The sequence below is a fragment of the Penicillium griseofulvum genome (genome assembly GCF_001561935.1).
Source record: "Penicillium griseofulvum strain PG3 chromosome Unknown contig_85, whole genome shotgun sequence".
In the NCBI taxonomy this organism is placed as follows: domain Eukaryota; kingdom Fungi; phylum Ascomycota; class Eurotiomycetes; order Eurotiales; family Aspergillaceae; genus Penicillium; species Penicillium griseofulvum.
In genome coordinates, this window is record NW_024467476.1 from 1 (window position 1) to 12949 (window position 12949).

The window sequence follows — 12949 nt, forward strand, 5'->3', positions numbered from 1 at the left end:
AACAGTCGATTATAGAGACTATACAGTATATACCGGTAAGTCTTATATGATTATACCCTTTAAGATAATTAATAAGTTATATATTAGGCACTGGCATCATCTCATATCTCAAGGTTCTCGAATGACGAATGGGAAAGAGAGCAGATTGAATGTCTTACCAGTCTGAACCTACCTTTCCGGGTACTTGAGAGGAAGCAGTTTGCTTCCTTGATTCGAATAGCGCAAAAGGCTCCAGTTGAACCTACTCTACTCCATCCTCGCACTGCTCAACGCCGGCTAAAGAAATTGGTCGAGGATGAGCAGCATACAATCCTCACTACCTTACCACAAGATACGAAGCTCTCAGTCGCCCTTGACTGCTGGACATCGCCTTTCCAGCAAGCATTCATGGCGATCACAGGGTACTTTATCGACCGAGACTGGAATTACCGTGAGATCCTACTTGGATTTGAACCACTTGATGGGGCGCATTCTGGTATAAATCTAAGTGGAATGCTTATGGATATCTTTAGGAAGCTTGATATTACTGATCGCGTGTTAGCGATTACATCAGATAACGCACCCAATAACACAACTCTAGTACAGGCAGTTCAAGACTCTATTGACTCCCTTGAACTACCGAATAACCCAGTGGTTGTTCGAATCCCTTGTCTTGCACATGTTATCCAACTAAGCCTTCGCGAGCTGCTTGGATCAGTGAAGGTCGACCCTCAGAACGATACCACAGATCGGAATGTTTCTGATGTCCAAGCCCAAGCCCAAGCTCGATCACTCCGTGCGTCCCAGAGTGAACAAGTCATTGTACAAACCCTTGTTAAGGTAAGTATATCGCTTTATTTCTTATTTAATATACCTAATAAATACATAGATTCGCGGGCTTGCTGTATTTATTAATGCAAGCCCCCAACGTCGTGATGATTTCTTCCGTCTCCAGACCAATGGAGCAAAACTTGCGCCTATCCAAGATGTCCGCACACGCTGGAATTCAACCTTCTTGATGCTTCGTCGTGCGAAACGCCTTAGCAAGCCATGTGATGAATACTGTGACAATATTGGGACTCAGAAATACAAACTTAGTAAGGCGGAATGGCGGCAGGTCGACTACCTTCTGTATATCACAGAGCCGTTCTACCGCTTTACTACAGTACTTTCAAAGACCAAGGAGATAACGGTACATCATGTTTTTGGTATTTATAATGCCCTCTTCGATCACTTCGAGGATTCCATCGCACGACTTACCCCGAAAACCATACCCTGGAAGAAAGCGATGCTACAAGCCCTCAATGCTGGGATGGCAAAGCTTACATCTTACTACGCGAAGACAAAAGAGATCCATGGTAATCTCTACGCAATTGGAACGATTCTTGCACCCCAGCATAAGCTTCACTTCTTCTCAAGTAAAGCATGGGGTACGTCGGAGAACGACACAAACTGGAGTGATCAGTATAAGGAAACGCTTCGCCAGTTCATGGCTCCTTACGCCCAAAGACACACCCAGGCACAGCCCCTACAAGGAGAGCAAACGCCTAAGCGTCACTCAGCCAGTACAAGTGACCTAGACGCTCTCCTCGACATTCGGCCTCACATTCATTCTGATCCGTCAACATCAGAGCACGAACTCGCTAGATACCTTGAAAAGCGTACGTTACATTCACTATTATTATAAGCGGGAATACTTACACCTATTATAGCAAGGAGAAAGGTCGATCCTTTAGAATTCTGGAAGGAACATGAGGATGAATTCCCGATTCTTTCAAGTGTTGCTCGCGATATTCTCTCAATTCCTGCAACAGGCGCTGGAGTTGAACGTCTGTTCAATTCAGCACGGGATGTCTGCCACTACCGACGTGGGCGGCTGAGTGCGAAGACAATCCAGGATATCATGATGTTCCGGTGTAAAACCCAATTTGACATTGAAATAGAAGAACTACCCGATGAGGATATGTCCTTGGATTCTATACAAGAAGCAGACGAGCAGAGAGAGGCCGAACTTACCACTGACATGCCTGAACCAATCAGCGATGGTGAGGATTCCGAGGATAATGATCCTGTCGGGCTGATCGAGTACGAGTTTATAATGGAGAGTCAGCTTCCTTGTCCATCTATTGTGCCAAGTACGCGGAAGCGACAGAGAAGTGAGCTTGTCGACAGCGAAGATGAGAGTAGTCCTCATCTCCCTCTTTATGGAGATGAGGTTGGCACTCAAAGGCGCCCTGGTTTGAGAGAAGTAAGGAAGCGTGGCAAGCCTAGTGATGATCAATTTGTGTCGTATTAGCATGAATGTATGGCTATAATGAATACAAGTCCCGAGGTTATTTTACAAAGGCTTCTAAAGCCCAATTTTCTGACCCCGGTCAAAAAACCAACAGTCGTGTTAAATCATTGTACAAAGGCTTCCAAAGCTAATTTCTGACCTCGGTCAGAAATTTGATAGTAGTATCAAATCATTGTATAAAGGCTTCCAAAGCGAATTTTCTGACCGAGGTCAGAAAAAATGTATATGTAATTAAGTTACTTAAAAATACAGAGAAAAAATGCACAAATAATGCAAGTCACGAGGTCAAGAAATTTTGCTTACTAAAAAGGCCCATGGGCGCCCATGACGCCCACGGCCCGTGGGCCCTAAGGGTAGGGCCCGTCCATGGGCCCTATGGATAGGCCCATGGACAGCTTACATAAGGCCCATGGGCTATGCCCACCCGCCCGTCCATGGGCGATGTCGCAGTCTAGTAATTGGTAATATAGGGGTCTAATCAATGGTATTCACGTCTCTATCTTTCTATATCCACTATTCTGGCAATTTATACTATCCTGCTTACATAAGAAATATTACTGCATCTTGGAGGATTAATAAATCCTCCGGTATTCCGGTATGCTGGTGCTCCATATACCAACAGACAATGTTTGCCTTAGTGCCTGAAGCGGAAGGTCATCTGACCGCCCAAGTCAGTAGACATCATTCCTCAATTTTCCTTCCCCCTCTTTCTTTTTGTGTAACTTCTCACCGCGCCAAGGCCAATTTAAGCCAGTGCCGCGATGGTCATCCTATCAGAACAACACAGACCTCAGAAAAGGAGAAGAGTTGTCATGTCCTGTATCGAATGCCATCGCCGCAAACAAAAAGTAAGGATCCCCACCAAAGAGCTAAACAAGGAGAATTCTAAAGTTGAATAGTGTAACCGCCAGTATCCATGTGACAACTGCATTAAGCGAGGGACGCAGGTATTTATACTTCGAGAAGCAATTTTGCTTTTGGTCTGATTGGCAGCCGCAGGATCTTTGCTATTACGAGACTGAATTGAAGGGCCGCCAAGCTACGAATAGCATTTCAGGTGCCAGTGGGCCGTCGGATATCAGCTGTAGCTCCGATGCGATGCATCTGCACTCACCTTATAGACTGGGCCCTGAGTTCCAGGACAAGATTCGAGACTTTGGATACTCCAATCACGGCAATCACAACTCCATGAGCTTATTACAGACTGCAGAGCTGTATGGATGTCAAGATACAAGTGTTGCTACCTCCTCTGCCACAAACCAGCCCTCTTTTGGAAGCGACTTAGACCGTAATTTCAAGAAATTGGTGCGCCAGTTGCCTTCCCAGGCCTGCATCGACATATTGGTCCAAACGTTTTTCTCTAATGTCAATTGGCAGTATGATTTGCTAGACGAGGAAGGCTTTGGCGAAGACCTCGACGCATGGAGAAAGCTCTCATATTCTGAACTTCAAGTGGGCTTAGAAAGATTCACGCCGCGGACCCTTGCGTTCCCTGCACTACTGTTTCAAGTCCTTGCGCATGCGCTTCTTTTTCACCCTCCTCATGACGAACTTGTCAGTTCTCTTATGAATATGGCTGGTATGACTTTCCATGATCTCGCGGCCGAACATAGTGATTCAGGTGTTGAATTACTCGCTCTTCTGGGGAAAAAGGATATCACAGTCTCCATGGTACAAGCAGGCTTGCTACGAGCCTCATTTTTGAAAAGTAGTGGCAAAGTTGTTGAAGCCTGGCATGTACTTGGGGCAACAATCCGCGATGCACAGGAAATTGGTCTGCATACTGGACGAGTTGTATCTGAACTATCTTCGATCAACCTCAAGCGTGAGAGAAGATATTCCAGATTCGTTGGTCACAAAATCTGGGTGGTCCTGCATATTTGGGACGTTCACATGGCTGTCGTTCTCGGCCGACCGATTGCCACTGATTTCCAAATAGACCGATTCGCTTGCGCTATAGAGGACGTTGAAATGCGGCGAGACTTGTTCTCGCATTGGCAAACCGAGACTGATCTCCCTCGACCATTTGACATTGTCCTCGCCGGCTATAATGTGGCTTATCGATATTTCAAGGACATTCACCAAATAGAACAAAACGGTGCTAAGTACCAAGACTACCACACGGTTGAACATATTCACGCCGCAATCAAGAGAAATTCCGAGCTTTTACCGTCTTGGTGCCGTCTGGTAAACCCAGATACGAAGTTTGATCGATTACGCGGGTGCGAATGGTTACCTGTTGCCCGAGAAGGACTGTCCTCGCTAATCTACTTGGTTGTTCTCGCACTTCATCGACCCTTCATATTCTCTGTCGCCAATAGTCGCACTGAAGCCCTCAAAGCTGGACTATGCATTCTTCGTGCACAGGAACGACTAGTTCAACAGTTAGAGCCGTACCAGTGCAAGGTTTTCAATCCGGTCTACGCTTCTTTCGATGCGATTGTCCTGATTGCAGCGCTCTGCCTCGTCTTTCCGACCGAGGATATCGAACTACGAGCAGAGTGTATATACGGTATTGAGAGAGGGATGCAACGGCTGGGAACTATTGGTCAATCCAATGCTATGGCAAAGTCCGCGCATGGCATTGTGTGTAGCTTATACCACCGCCTCGGTATCTCCGAAACTGCAGAAGACGCCAGAGAATGTTCCAGCGATTCACAATGGATCTCACCTAAGACCACAGGTTTTCATAATTCGACACAATCAGCACTTTCTTTTGATTCCGTGCTACCTCCACGTCCAACCCATGACCTATTCTATGACCACCTATCCATCTCGCAAACTCCGATGGCTGATACACCAAACAGTTTATCATTTGACCCTCTAACTGTTGACCTTACTAATGGATGGGATTTCACGGGAACTTTCTCAGATACCAGCTTCTGGAATTTAATAAATGAGTGAAGTCCATTTATTGACATGTAAATAGCACCTGTGTTGTTCTATTTGATGTCGGCAAACCACGCCGCAATATCCCCCACATTACGGTCGACAACATCTGGCTGGTCATAGTGTTGAAAGTGGGAGACGTCGTTGTTCCAGATCAACTTTTTCTCGGTGGTAGGAATAGACTCGTAGTGGCGCTTAGCAGCCGCCCCATTCATACAGTTGTCGCCATGGATCAGCAGCGCTGGCTTGTCCAGCTTCGCTATGCCCGGGACGGTGGTATAGCTAAAGTGGTCCAGGTCACTCATCACTGCGTATCGGTTTTCGAATCCCTTCAGTGTCCACGGCCCATACCAGGACCAAACGACTGGTCCAGGAAGGCCGGCCAATGCACCAGTATTAGGATCAGCAGCCTTCGGATCAACTAGAGGCTGGTACACTACTTCCCCGGTCTTGTCGTACAATTCACGTGCTTTTTTAGCTCGTTCGAGCCGCGCTTGATACAAAGCTTCTCCCTGTTCAGGGGTCGGCATTTTCATGCTCGAGATATCCGCGCCAGGTGTCCATGCAACACATCCAGCACAAATCATATAGATATCAGTCTCATGGTCTCGGAAGTATCCAGAGATTGAAGCCACTCCAGAAATTCGACTATCAGAGGAGGCTACATCCAGAGATTCGGGGCCACCCTGGCAGATTCCGACCAAGAAAATCCGGGATGCATCAACGTCGCCGCGTGCCGTAAGGTAGTCAACACCTGCGATCATATCCTCATTTTTCATTTTGGGATTCTCAAGACGTCGAGGTTCACCAGTGCTCTCACCAACGGTGCGGGGATCAAAGATCAAAGCTGCATAGCCTTCATCTGCAAGACGAGTTGCGTACTGAAGAGGAGCTTGTTCTTTGATGAATGAGTACGGGCCGGTGACGACAACACCTGGTGGGTTTTTGACATTGGTGGGACGGTAGAGGATTCCTGCGACGGTTTCACCGTGCGAGGGATATTGAACCTTTTCGGTGGTGTATTGTCCGTGAGAAGGCATTTTGAGTTTGATTCAAATAGGGAGTATGGTTCAAATGTGGAATATGGTGATAGATGAAGTTTATGAAACGATAGATCTCACCGGGTTTATATAACCCAAACTCATCGGCGTTACGCCATGGCCTTAAGGCTCTTCTGATGGTTTATGGTGGACCACATAGCAACTATGACGCATCAGATCAATGGGTGTAACATACCAAATCCCAATCATATTAGCGTTTCCTATCTCCTGGTTTCTCATTAGCTCAACTATCGCCGATAAATGTGGGTCACGTGGCTGCTAACGCCGATAGGCCAATCAAGGGTGACTGAAATTGGGTTCTGTGCAAAAGAGGACCCGTCGACTTTAACGCCGAAATCTTATCCCCAGATTTTGATGTATGGATCATAGATATTTGTTGAATGCTGCCGTGGAATTAGTCTGAGCATGCCCCTCTCGTACTGAATCACGCTGGCGGCTATCAATCGGAGAGACAAGTGGCAATCTGCAAGGGGTTCATGAGCACGCTAACTAGTGACAAACCAACACCCTACACCATCCTTTGGTTTTTATCTGATACCTTGGGATACAATGAGTGAGACCTTTTTGCCCCCATCACCTCATGAATACCTTGATTTGCTATTCATGAAAAACGCATCGGTTTGGTTCAATTCTGATTGGACCTTTGCTGACCAGCAGCAATCTTCTACCTTCCAATCCTCCAGTCGAACCGAAGCTACTCCCGACCGCGATGATTCTCAAATTTCCCACCAACACCAGGCAGCTGATGATAAAATCCCTATCACCCGAATCCCTCACCCAAGAATCTTTACCAGCAGTGGCCGAGTCGGTCGGGCATGTGGAAATTGCCGTGAGCAAAAAGCCAAATGCAGTGGGCATCGCCCGACATGCAATCGCTGCCAACGCTTCGGTGCCCACTGTGCTTATGGCGAACGTAAAAGCATCATGATATCAAAGTGGGTGTGATTATTGCGGCAACTCGCACCTTTTCTAATTTATAACTAGAAAATTGAGTGATCTTACTACACGGGTTGAAACCCTTGAAGCTTTGATACGAGGTCTCTATCCCAAACTCGATACCTCCTCGGCCCAGCAGGTCGATCGAACGCTTGGAAAACTGAACCCACGCGCTTCGCTAACGTGAACCAATTTTCGTATATCTCACTTGTCCACCACGCTCACACACCATGATAATGCGTCGACTTCGTTGTCACCAGGCAATATTGAGCCTATATAGCGGTTACTAAGTATTTACCCACCACCCCACTTTGAATCACCCTAACAACCAACCCACTGTTTTGTTTTTCTTCCTATACCCCCCCTATGTCTTCTACAGGCATAGTAAATAGCTCTTTACGTAGAGCAAAAGGTGAATTATCAGCTGATCAGCGCTCTTCTATTGTATACGCTCACATGTTACGCACTGCTAACTGGTTACAGTTAGATTAGATGGGTTCTGGGTATACTTGCCTTAATACTCCTCGTGTATCTAACGTTAACGATCTATTGTAACTGAGCTATTGCCTACAAGGCCTTACTGTAGCCTAAGTACTGTTAATAGATTAAGGAATGATACTAGTAAGAGCGCCGAGTAGATCTATATTAAGGTATTAGTCTACTTATAAGTGTTATTAAGTTATAATTAAGTAAAGAGTTATAGTAGTCTAAAAGGTAAATATAAGTAATAATATATAACCAAAGATAAAGAATTAAACTAAGTATATAAACGAGTGTCCTTATATATCTTTTAATTCCTACTCCTAGATATACCCCTAGGGTATATCTAGAGTTGCCTATATACTCCTATATATACTCCTAGAGTTAATATAGAGTTATAGTTACGTATTTCTAGCTTTATATATAGTGATTTCTAGTATAGGTAGTATCTAGTACTAGGCCTTGACAAATCACGCGGTACCAGTACCGCGGTACCAGTAACGTGCCGTGACTAAGGGTTCACTCCGGTCTCTGCGGTACTAAGCTTGGCGGTACTGATGCTCTGGTCCCGTACTGTAGTACTGTAACGGTAGTACCGCGGTACTATAAATAGTGTAAATATAGCTAAATTTATAGGATCCTGTGATTTATATAAGTTATATAGAAAATCTATATATTTTTAGGTATTTAGCTTATAGCTTTAAAATCCCTAATAGTTATAAATTATAATATATAAAATTTAATAATCTTAAAAATCTTTATTCTAAAGTCTACCTCTGCTTCTTTATATATATATATTTATCCTTATCTCTATAGCGCTTCCGCTCTCTTTAGGGACGCTAGCTCTTAGAGACCTATCTTTAAGTAATTAAAATACTTAGTAAGGGGAGTTTGGTTAAGTTATCCTCTATACTATTAGTATCGTCGTTTTCGCTATTACTATTAGCCTTACTACCTTCCTCTTTATTATTACTAATTATAGCTATATTATAATTAAGGAGCTGTTCTTCTTCCTTTATATTAGTCTCTAGCTATTTAGTTAGATCTTTACTTCTTATAAAAAGCTAAGGTTTAGAACTTTCTATATTAAATCTAGTTAAATAACGAAATATTATTAGATCCTAGATAGTCCTTTGTCAGTAATTTAGCAGATAATATATTATAGCCTAAGAATAGGTTATAATATTTAGTGGGGAAGTTGGATTAGATAAGCTTTATATCTTATATAGTATAATTATATAAGATATAGTAAGGGCTATACTTAGCTATTTTAGGATAGATAGAGGGTGAATATATTGTTATTCTTATTATTTATCATACTAGCTAGTAAAAATAATCATTCTTTATATAGCTAGTTAGAAGGCAAATACTAGTAGTATAGAATGTTATAGAAAGCTATTAATAATAATTAATAATATAAAATGACTTCATTATTTATAGCGATATTAAATGAGTCATAATATAGTTTACCGTATATTATATATCTAAGGATTACTTAGATAGTACCGGTAATATATATCTCATTTCTCATATACTATAAATATATATATATCTTACTTATACTACTATTATATACTATTATACTTATACTACCTTTCTTAAGTATTTAACTAATACTACTTAGTATATAACTAGCTTTAATTTTAACTTAGTCTATAAGAGTAGCGATAAGTCAATTACTTTCTTTATATTATAAAGCCCTTTTATATATAGACTATTAGACTCTCTAAGATTAAGGATATAACTATATCCTCTGTCTTTAAAGTATATAATATACTATTCTACTATTTTAAAGATACCTAGTGTCTATTAGCTTAGAAGAGAGTCCTATAGAAATAGGTTATATTATAGGCTTTAAAAGCTAGTAAATAGAAACTCTTAGTCTACTACTATAATACTAAAGAAGCTTATAGATATCTTTATATAATAGGGATAATTCTTACCCTATTATATAAGTTAGACTACTTTAAAGGTAACGACTAGGTTAGTAATAACTAGGATTAGTATTATAAATATAAAAGCTCTTTATATTCCTATCTTAAAGAGTACTTTTAGGATCGGGGGAATATATAGGTAGCGGATAAAGGTAAGGTACTAGCTAGTACTATAATATCTAGTTTATTAGCCTAAGCTTAGCTAAAAAGTTAGACTTTAATACTAAGAAAGCTATATTAATAAGAGGAACTCTAAGGATATCTTAATCTTTATATATATATTATCTACTAATTTTAAGTCTATAGTTAACTAATTATTCTAAGTACTAATAAAGATAATCTATATTAATTTTAGAGACTTTATAAGAAGGAGTTCCTAATACTTATAGCCTTTATATAAGATATCTTCTTAATTCCTACTACTAGTATAGGTATAGAGCGCTTATTTAGCTCCGCTTATAATATCTATTACTACTAACGTAGGTCTCTTAATATAAAGACTATCTAAGATCTAATAATATTTCGTAATTTAACTAGATTTAATATAGAAAGTTTTAAACCTTAGCTTTTTATAAGAAGTAAAGATCTAACTAAATAACTAGAGGCTAATATAAAGGAAGAAGAATAGCTCCTTAATTATAATATAGCTATAATTAGTAATAATAAAGAGGAAGGTAATAATAAAGAGGAAGGTAGTAAGGCTAATAGTAATAGCGAAAACAACGATACTAATAGTATAGAGGATAACTTAACTAAACTCCCCTTACTAAGTATTTTAATTACTTAAAGATAGGTCTCTAAGAGCTAGCGTCCCTAAAGAGAGCGGAAGCGCTGTAGAGATAAGGATAAATATATATATATAAAGAAGTAGAGGTAGACTTTAGAATAAAGATTTTTAAGATTATTAAATTTTGTATATTATAATTTATAACTATTAAGGATTTTAAAGCTATAAGCTAAATACCTAAAAATATATAGATTTTCTATATAACTTATACAAATCACAGGATCCTATAAATTTAGCTATATTTATACTATTTATAGTACCGCGGTACTACCGTTGCGGTACTACGGTATAGGACCAGAGCATCAGTACCGCTAAGCTTAGTACCGCAGAGACCGGAGTGAACCCTTAGTCATAGCACGTTACTAGTACCGCGGTACTGGTACCGCGTGATTTGTCAAGGCCTACCTAGAACAACGTTTAGACGTGCTACCATTATCATAGGAGAAGGTAAAAGGATGCTATTCAGTTCTAACTGGCGATGGGGCTTAACTCCGGAAGGTGACTAATCACCCAACAGGGACCAACAGCAGAATTGGACTCCAGCTCCAGTAATTATCAAATCGGTCTAGAATACTCATCGCCATCTAAGTAATACAACGTATACTGAAATTAGAGGCCCTGTCATTGGGCTAGCAATGGCAACGAAGATAAAGATAGCTATTGCATTTCCGCGCCGATCGGGCATGTTATAGATATCGCTATATAGCCCACCGAGGACAGCTTGTAGGTTAATAGAGAGGACAGGACCCTACGATTTCATACCGAAGAGCTACTAACCTAATGCAGCATTGATCGAGTATGATCTTCTAGAATGGCAATGATAGCTAATGAAGGAAAGGACAAATAGACAAACTAAAACAGGACCTTCGCAGAGCTGGAGGAGCCTTTTTGGATGATATATTCGACAAAGAAAAAATCAATATCCTGGAAGCTCCGGGAGACTGCACGTCAAGTGTTCCTGCTACTGCTACAGGTGACATTCATTAATTGCACATTTGAGATGCCGTTGCTAATACAATCAGGATATCCTATCACCACAGTTCCCATGGTACAACTTCGCTACAATGGCCGGCCGTTCGGTCTATGTCTAGTAGCCAGAGCGGACGAGAAGGAGACACTATTGCGGTTCATGGCAGCGTATGAAAAGATTGCTAAGCCTCGTCCGGTTACTAAATTTCGAATGACCATGATATGAATTAGTAGTGGTAATTGGCAAGATGAATGCGAAATATCTATCTACAGCAAATTATACATACTCTCTCCAGTGCCTAGTTATCAATCGATGCTCGCATTCGGTACCGGGAACTTGGGGCTTTTAAACGTTTAATCTTATGATTCCTTCCTACGTATGAACCGATACATACGACCATAGGGTGTGGAAAATAGGGCTTCCCGTCCGCTCAGCCGTACTCAAGCCACACGCCGGTGAGTTAGTAGTTGGGTGGGTGACCACCAGCGAATCCTCACTGTTGTATGTTTTTATGTTTTTAATTTTGTTCTATTCAGTAAATCCCACTTGGCATCTGCATGTAGCTACGCCAGGGCGTTGTTGATTAGTGACTTCACGATATAAGCGATCAAGTACCTTATGCGGCTAAACGGATCACGCGTTACGATAGAAAATGGGTTGGGATTCTGTAAGGATCGCATTGTTTTCATTCGAGAGTACTAGCTAGGTCATATAGGTAAATGCAGTTATATAATCCGTAAGAACTAATGTACCCGTATACACAACATAGGACAAAGTTAAGCGGACAGCGGTTAATGACTTGCAAGCTTCACTATGCATCTCTGATTCCGACAGCACCTAGTTAGCTCTCAAATGCCTGATTCAATATACCCCAAATCACGGAATGCTCTTTCTAAAATCTCATGGATCGTCTTATCCTTCCGTTGGTTATAGTCCACCATCGAATCTCCGGCTACAGCCGTCTGTTGAGCCGCTTCGCGTTTGATTTTGGCATAGAGCTCTAGATCCGCTGGCGTTTTAAGTAGCCAGTCACGAAAGATACGGTGTCGGATAACCTCAGGCGAGTCGGGACCCCACACATGGAGATTGACGTGGTAAGCTTTTGGCCAATTTTCCACAAAGAACCGGTGCTGATGCCATTCCGGCTCGCGTATGAGGAACCGAAAACCAGCCTCTTCTAGAGGCTTCACATAGGATGCTTCATCCGTGGCATCTTTTAGGGTGAGATCAACATCAATGATGTCTTTGGCTGGTAGGCCAGGAACGCTGGTGGAACCGGAATGAGCGATGTCTAAGACCAAGGTCCCAAGTGATTTTTGAATCCGCTCTTTGACTTCTTCGAACCGTTGCGGCCATTCTAGCTTGGGCTCAATTATGGTGATAGGAGGTTGTACCGTTCGTAAGGCTACATGCTGCACCTGCTCCGGTTTGTACACATAAGGCGCGAGAATCTGCGCAACTGTGACAGGCATCGTAGGAAGGATGGTAGTTGACTCTAAGTGGACAAAGGAGAGGTGATTAGAGACTTAAACAGGAGGAATTTGTAACAGTAGATACTGATTCCTTGACCTTCACTTCGCTATGGGAAGTGGTAGAAGGTTAGTGACCCCACCTGAT

General features: G+C 42.0%; 4 protein-coding genes across 4 annotated transcripts; 2 read left to right on the top strand and 2 right to left on the bottom strand.

The window, feature by feature from the left end:
• Positions 1-149: 149 nt before the first annotated feature.
• On the top strand, positions 150-2275 carry PGRI_032810 (hAT family dimerization domain-containing protein; the record flags this gene model as incomplete). Its single annotated transcript, XM_040790994.1, has 4 exons — positions 150-180; positions 221-819; positions 869-1640; positions 1692-2275. 4 exons carry the CDS (start codon positions 150-152, stop codon positions 2273-2275), a joined length of 1986 nt encoding a protein of 661 aa, XP_040644050.1.
• A 1098-nt stretch (positions 2276-3373) lies between these two features.
• PGRI_032820 (fungal specific transcription factor domain-containing protein) lies at positions 3374-5179 on the top strand (the record flags this gene model as incomplete). Its single annotated transcript, XM_040790995.1, has 1 exon — positions 3374-5179. One exon carries the CDS (start codon positions 3374-3376, stop codon positions 5177-5179), a length of 1806 nt encoding a protein of 601 aa, XP_040644051.1.
• Positions 5180-5217: 38 nt separating this feature from the next.
• PGRI_032830 (alpha/beta hydrolase) lies at positions 5218-6204 on the bottom strand (the record flags this gene model as incomplete). The annotated part of the gene is made up of 1 exon (XM_040790996.1): positions 5218-6204. The coding sequence occupies one exon, from the start codon at positions 6202-6204 to the stop codon at positions 5218-5220; it is 987 nt and encodes a 328-aa protein (XP_040644052.1).
• A 5976-nt stretch (positions 6205-12180) lies between these two features.
• Positions 12181-12804, bottom strand: PGRI_032840 (GrpB family protein; the record flags this gene model as incomplete). Its single annotated transcript, XM_040790997.1, has 1 exon — positions 12181-12804. The coding sequence occupies one exon, from the start codon at positions 12802-12804 to the stop codon at positions 12181-12183; it is 624 nt and encodes a 207-aa protein (XP_040644053.1).
• Between the last annotated feature and the right edge of the window lie 145 nt (positions 12805-12949).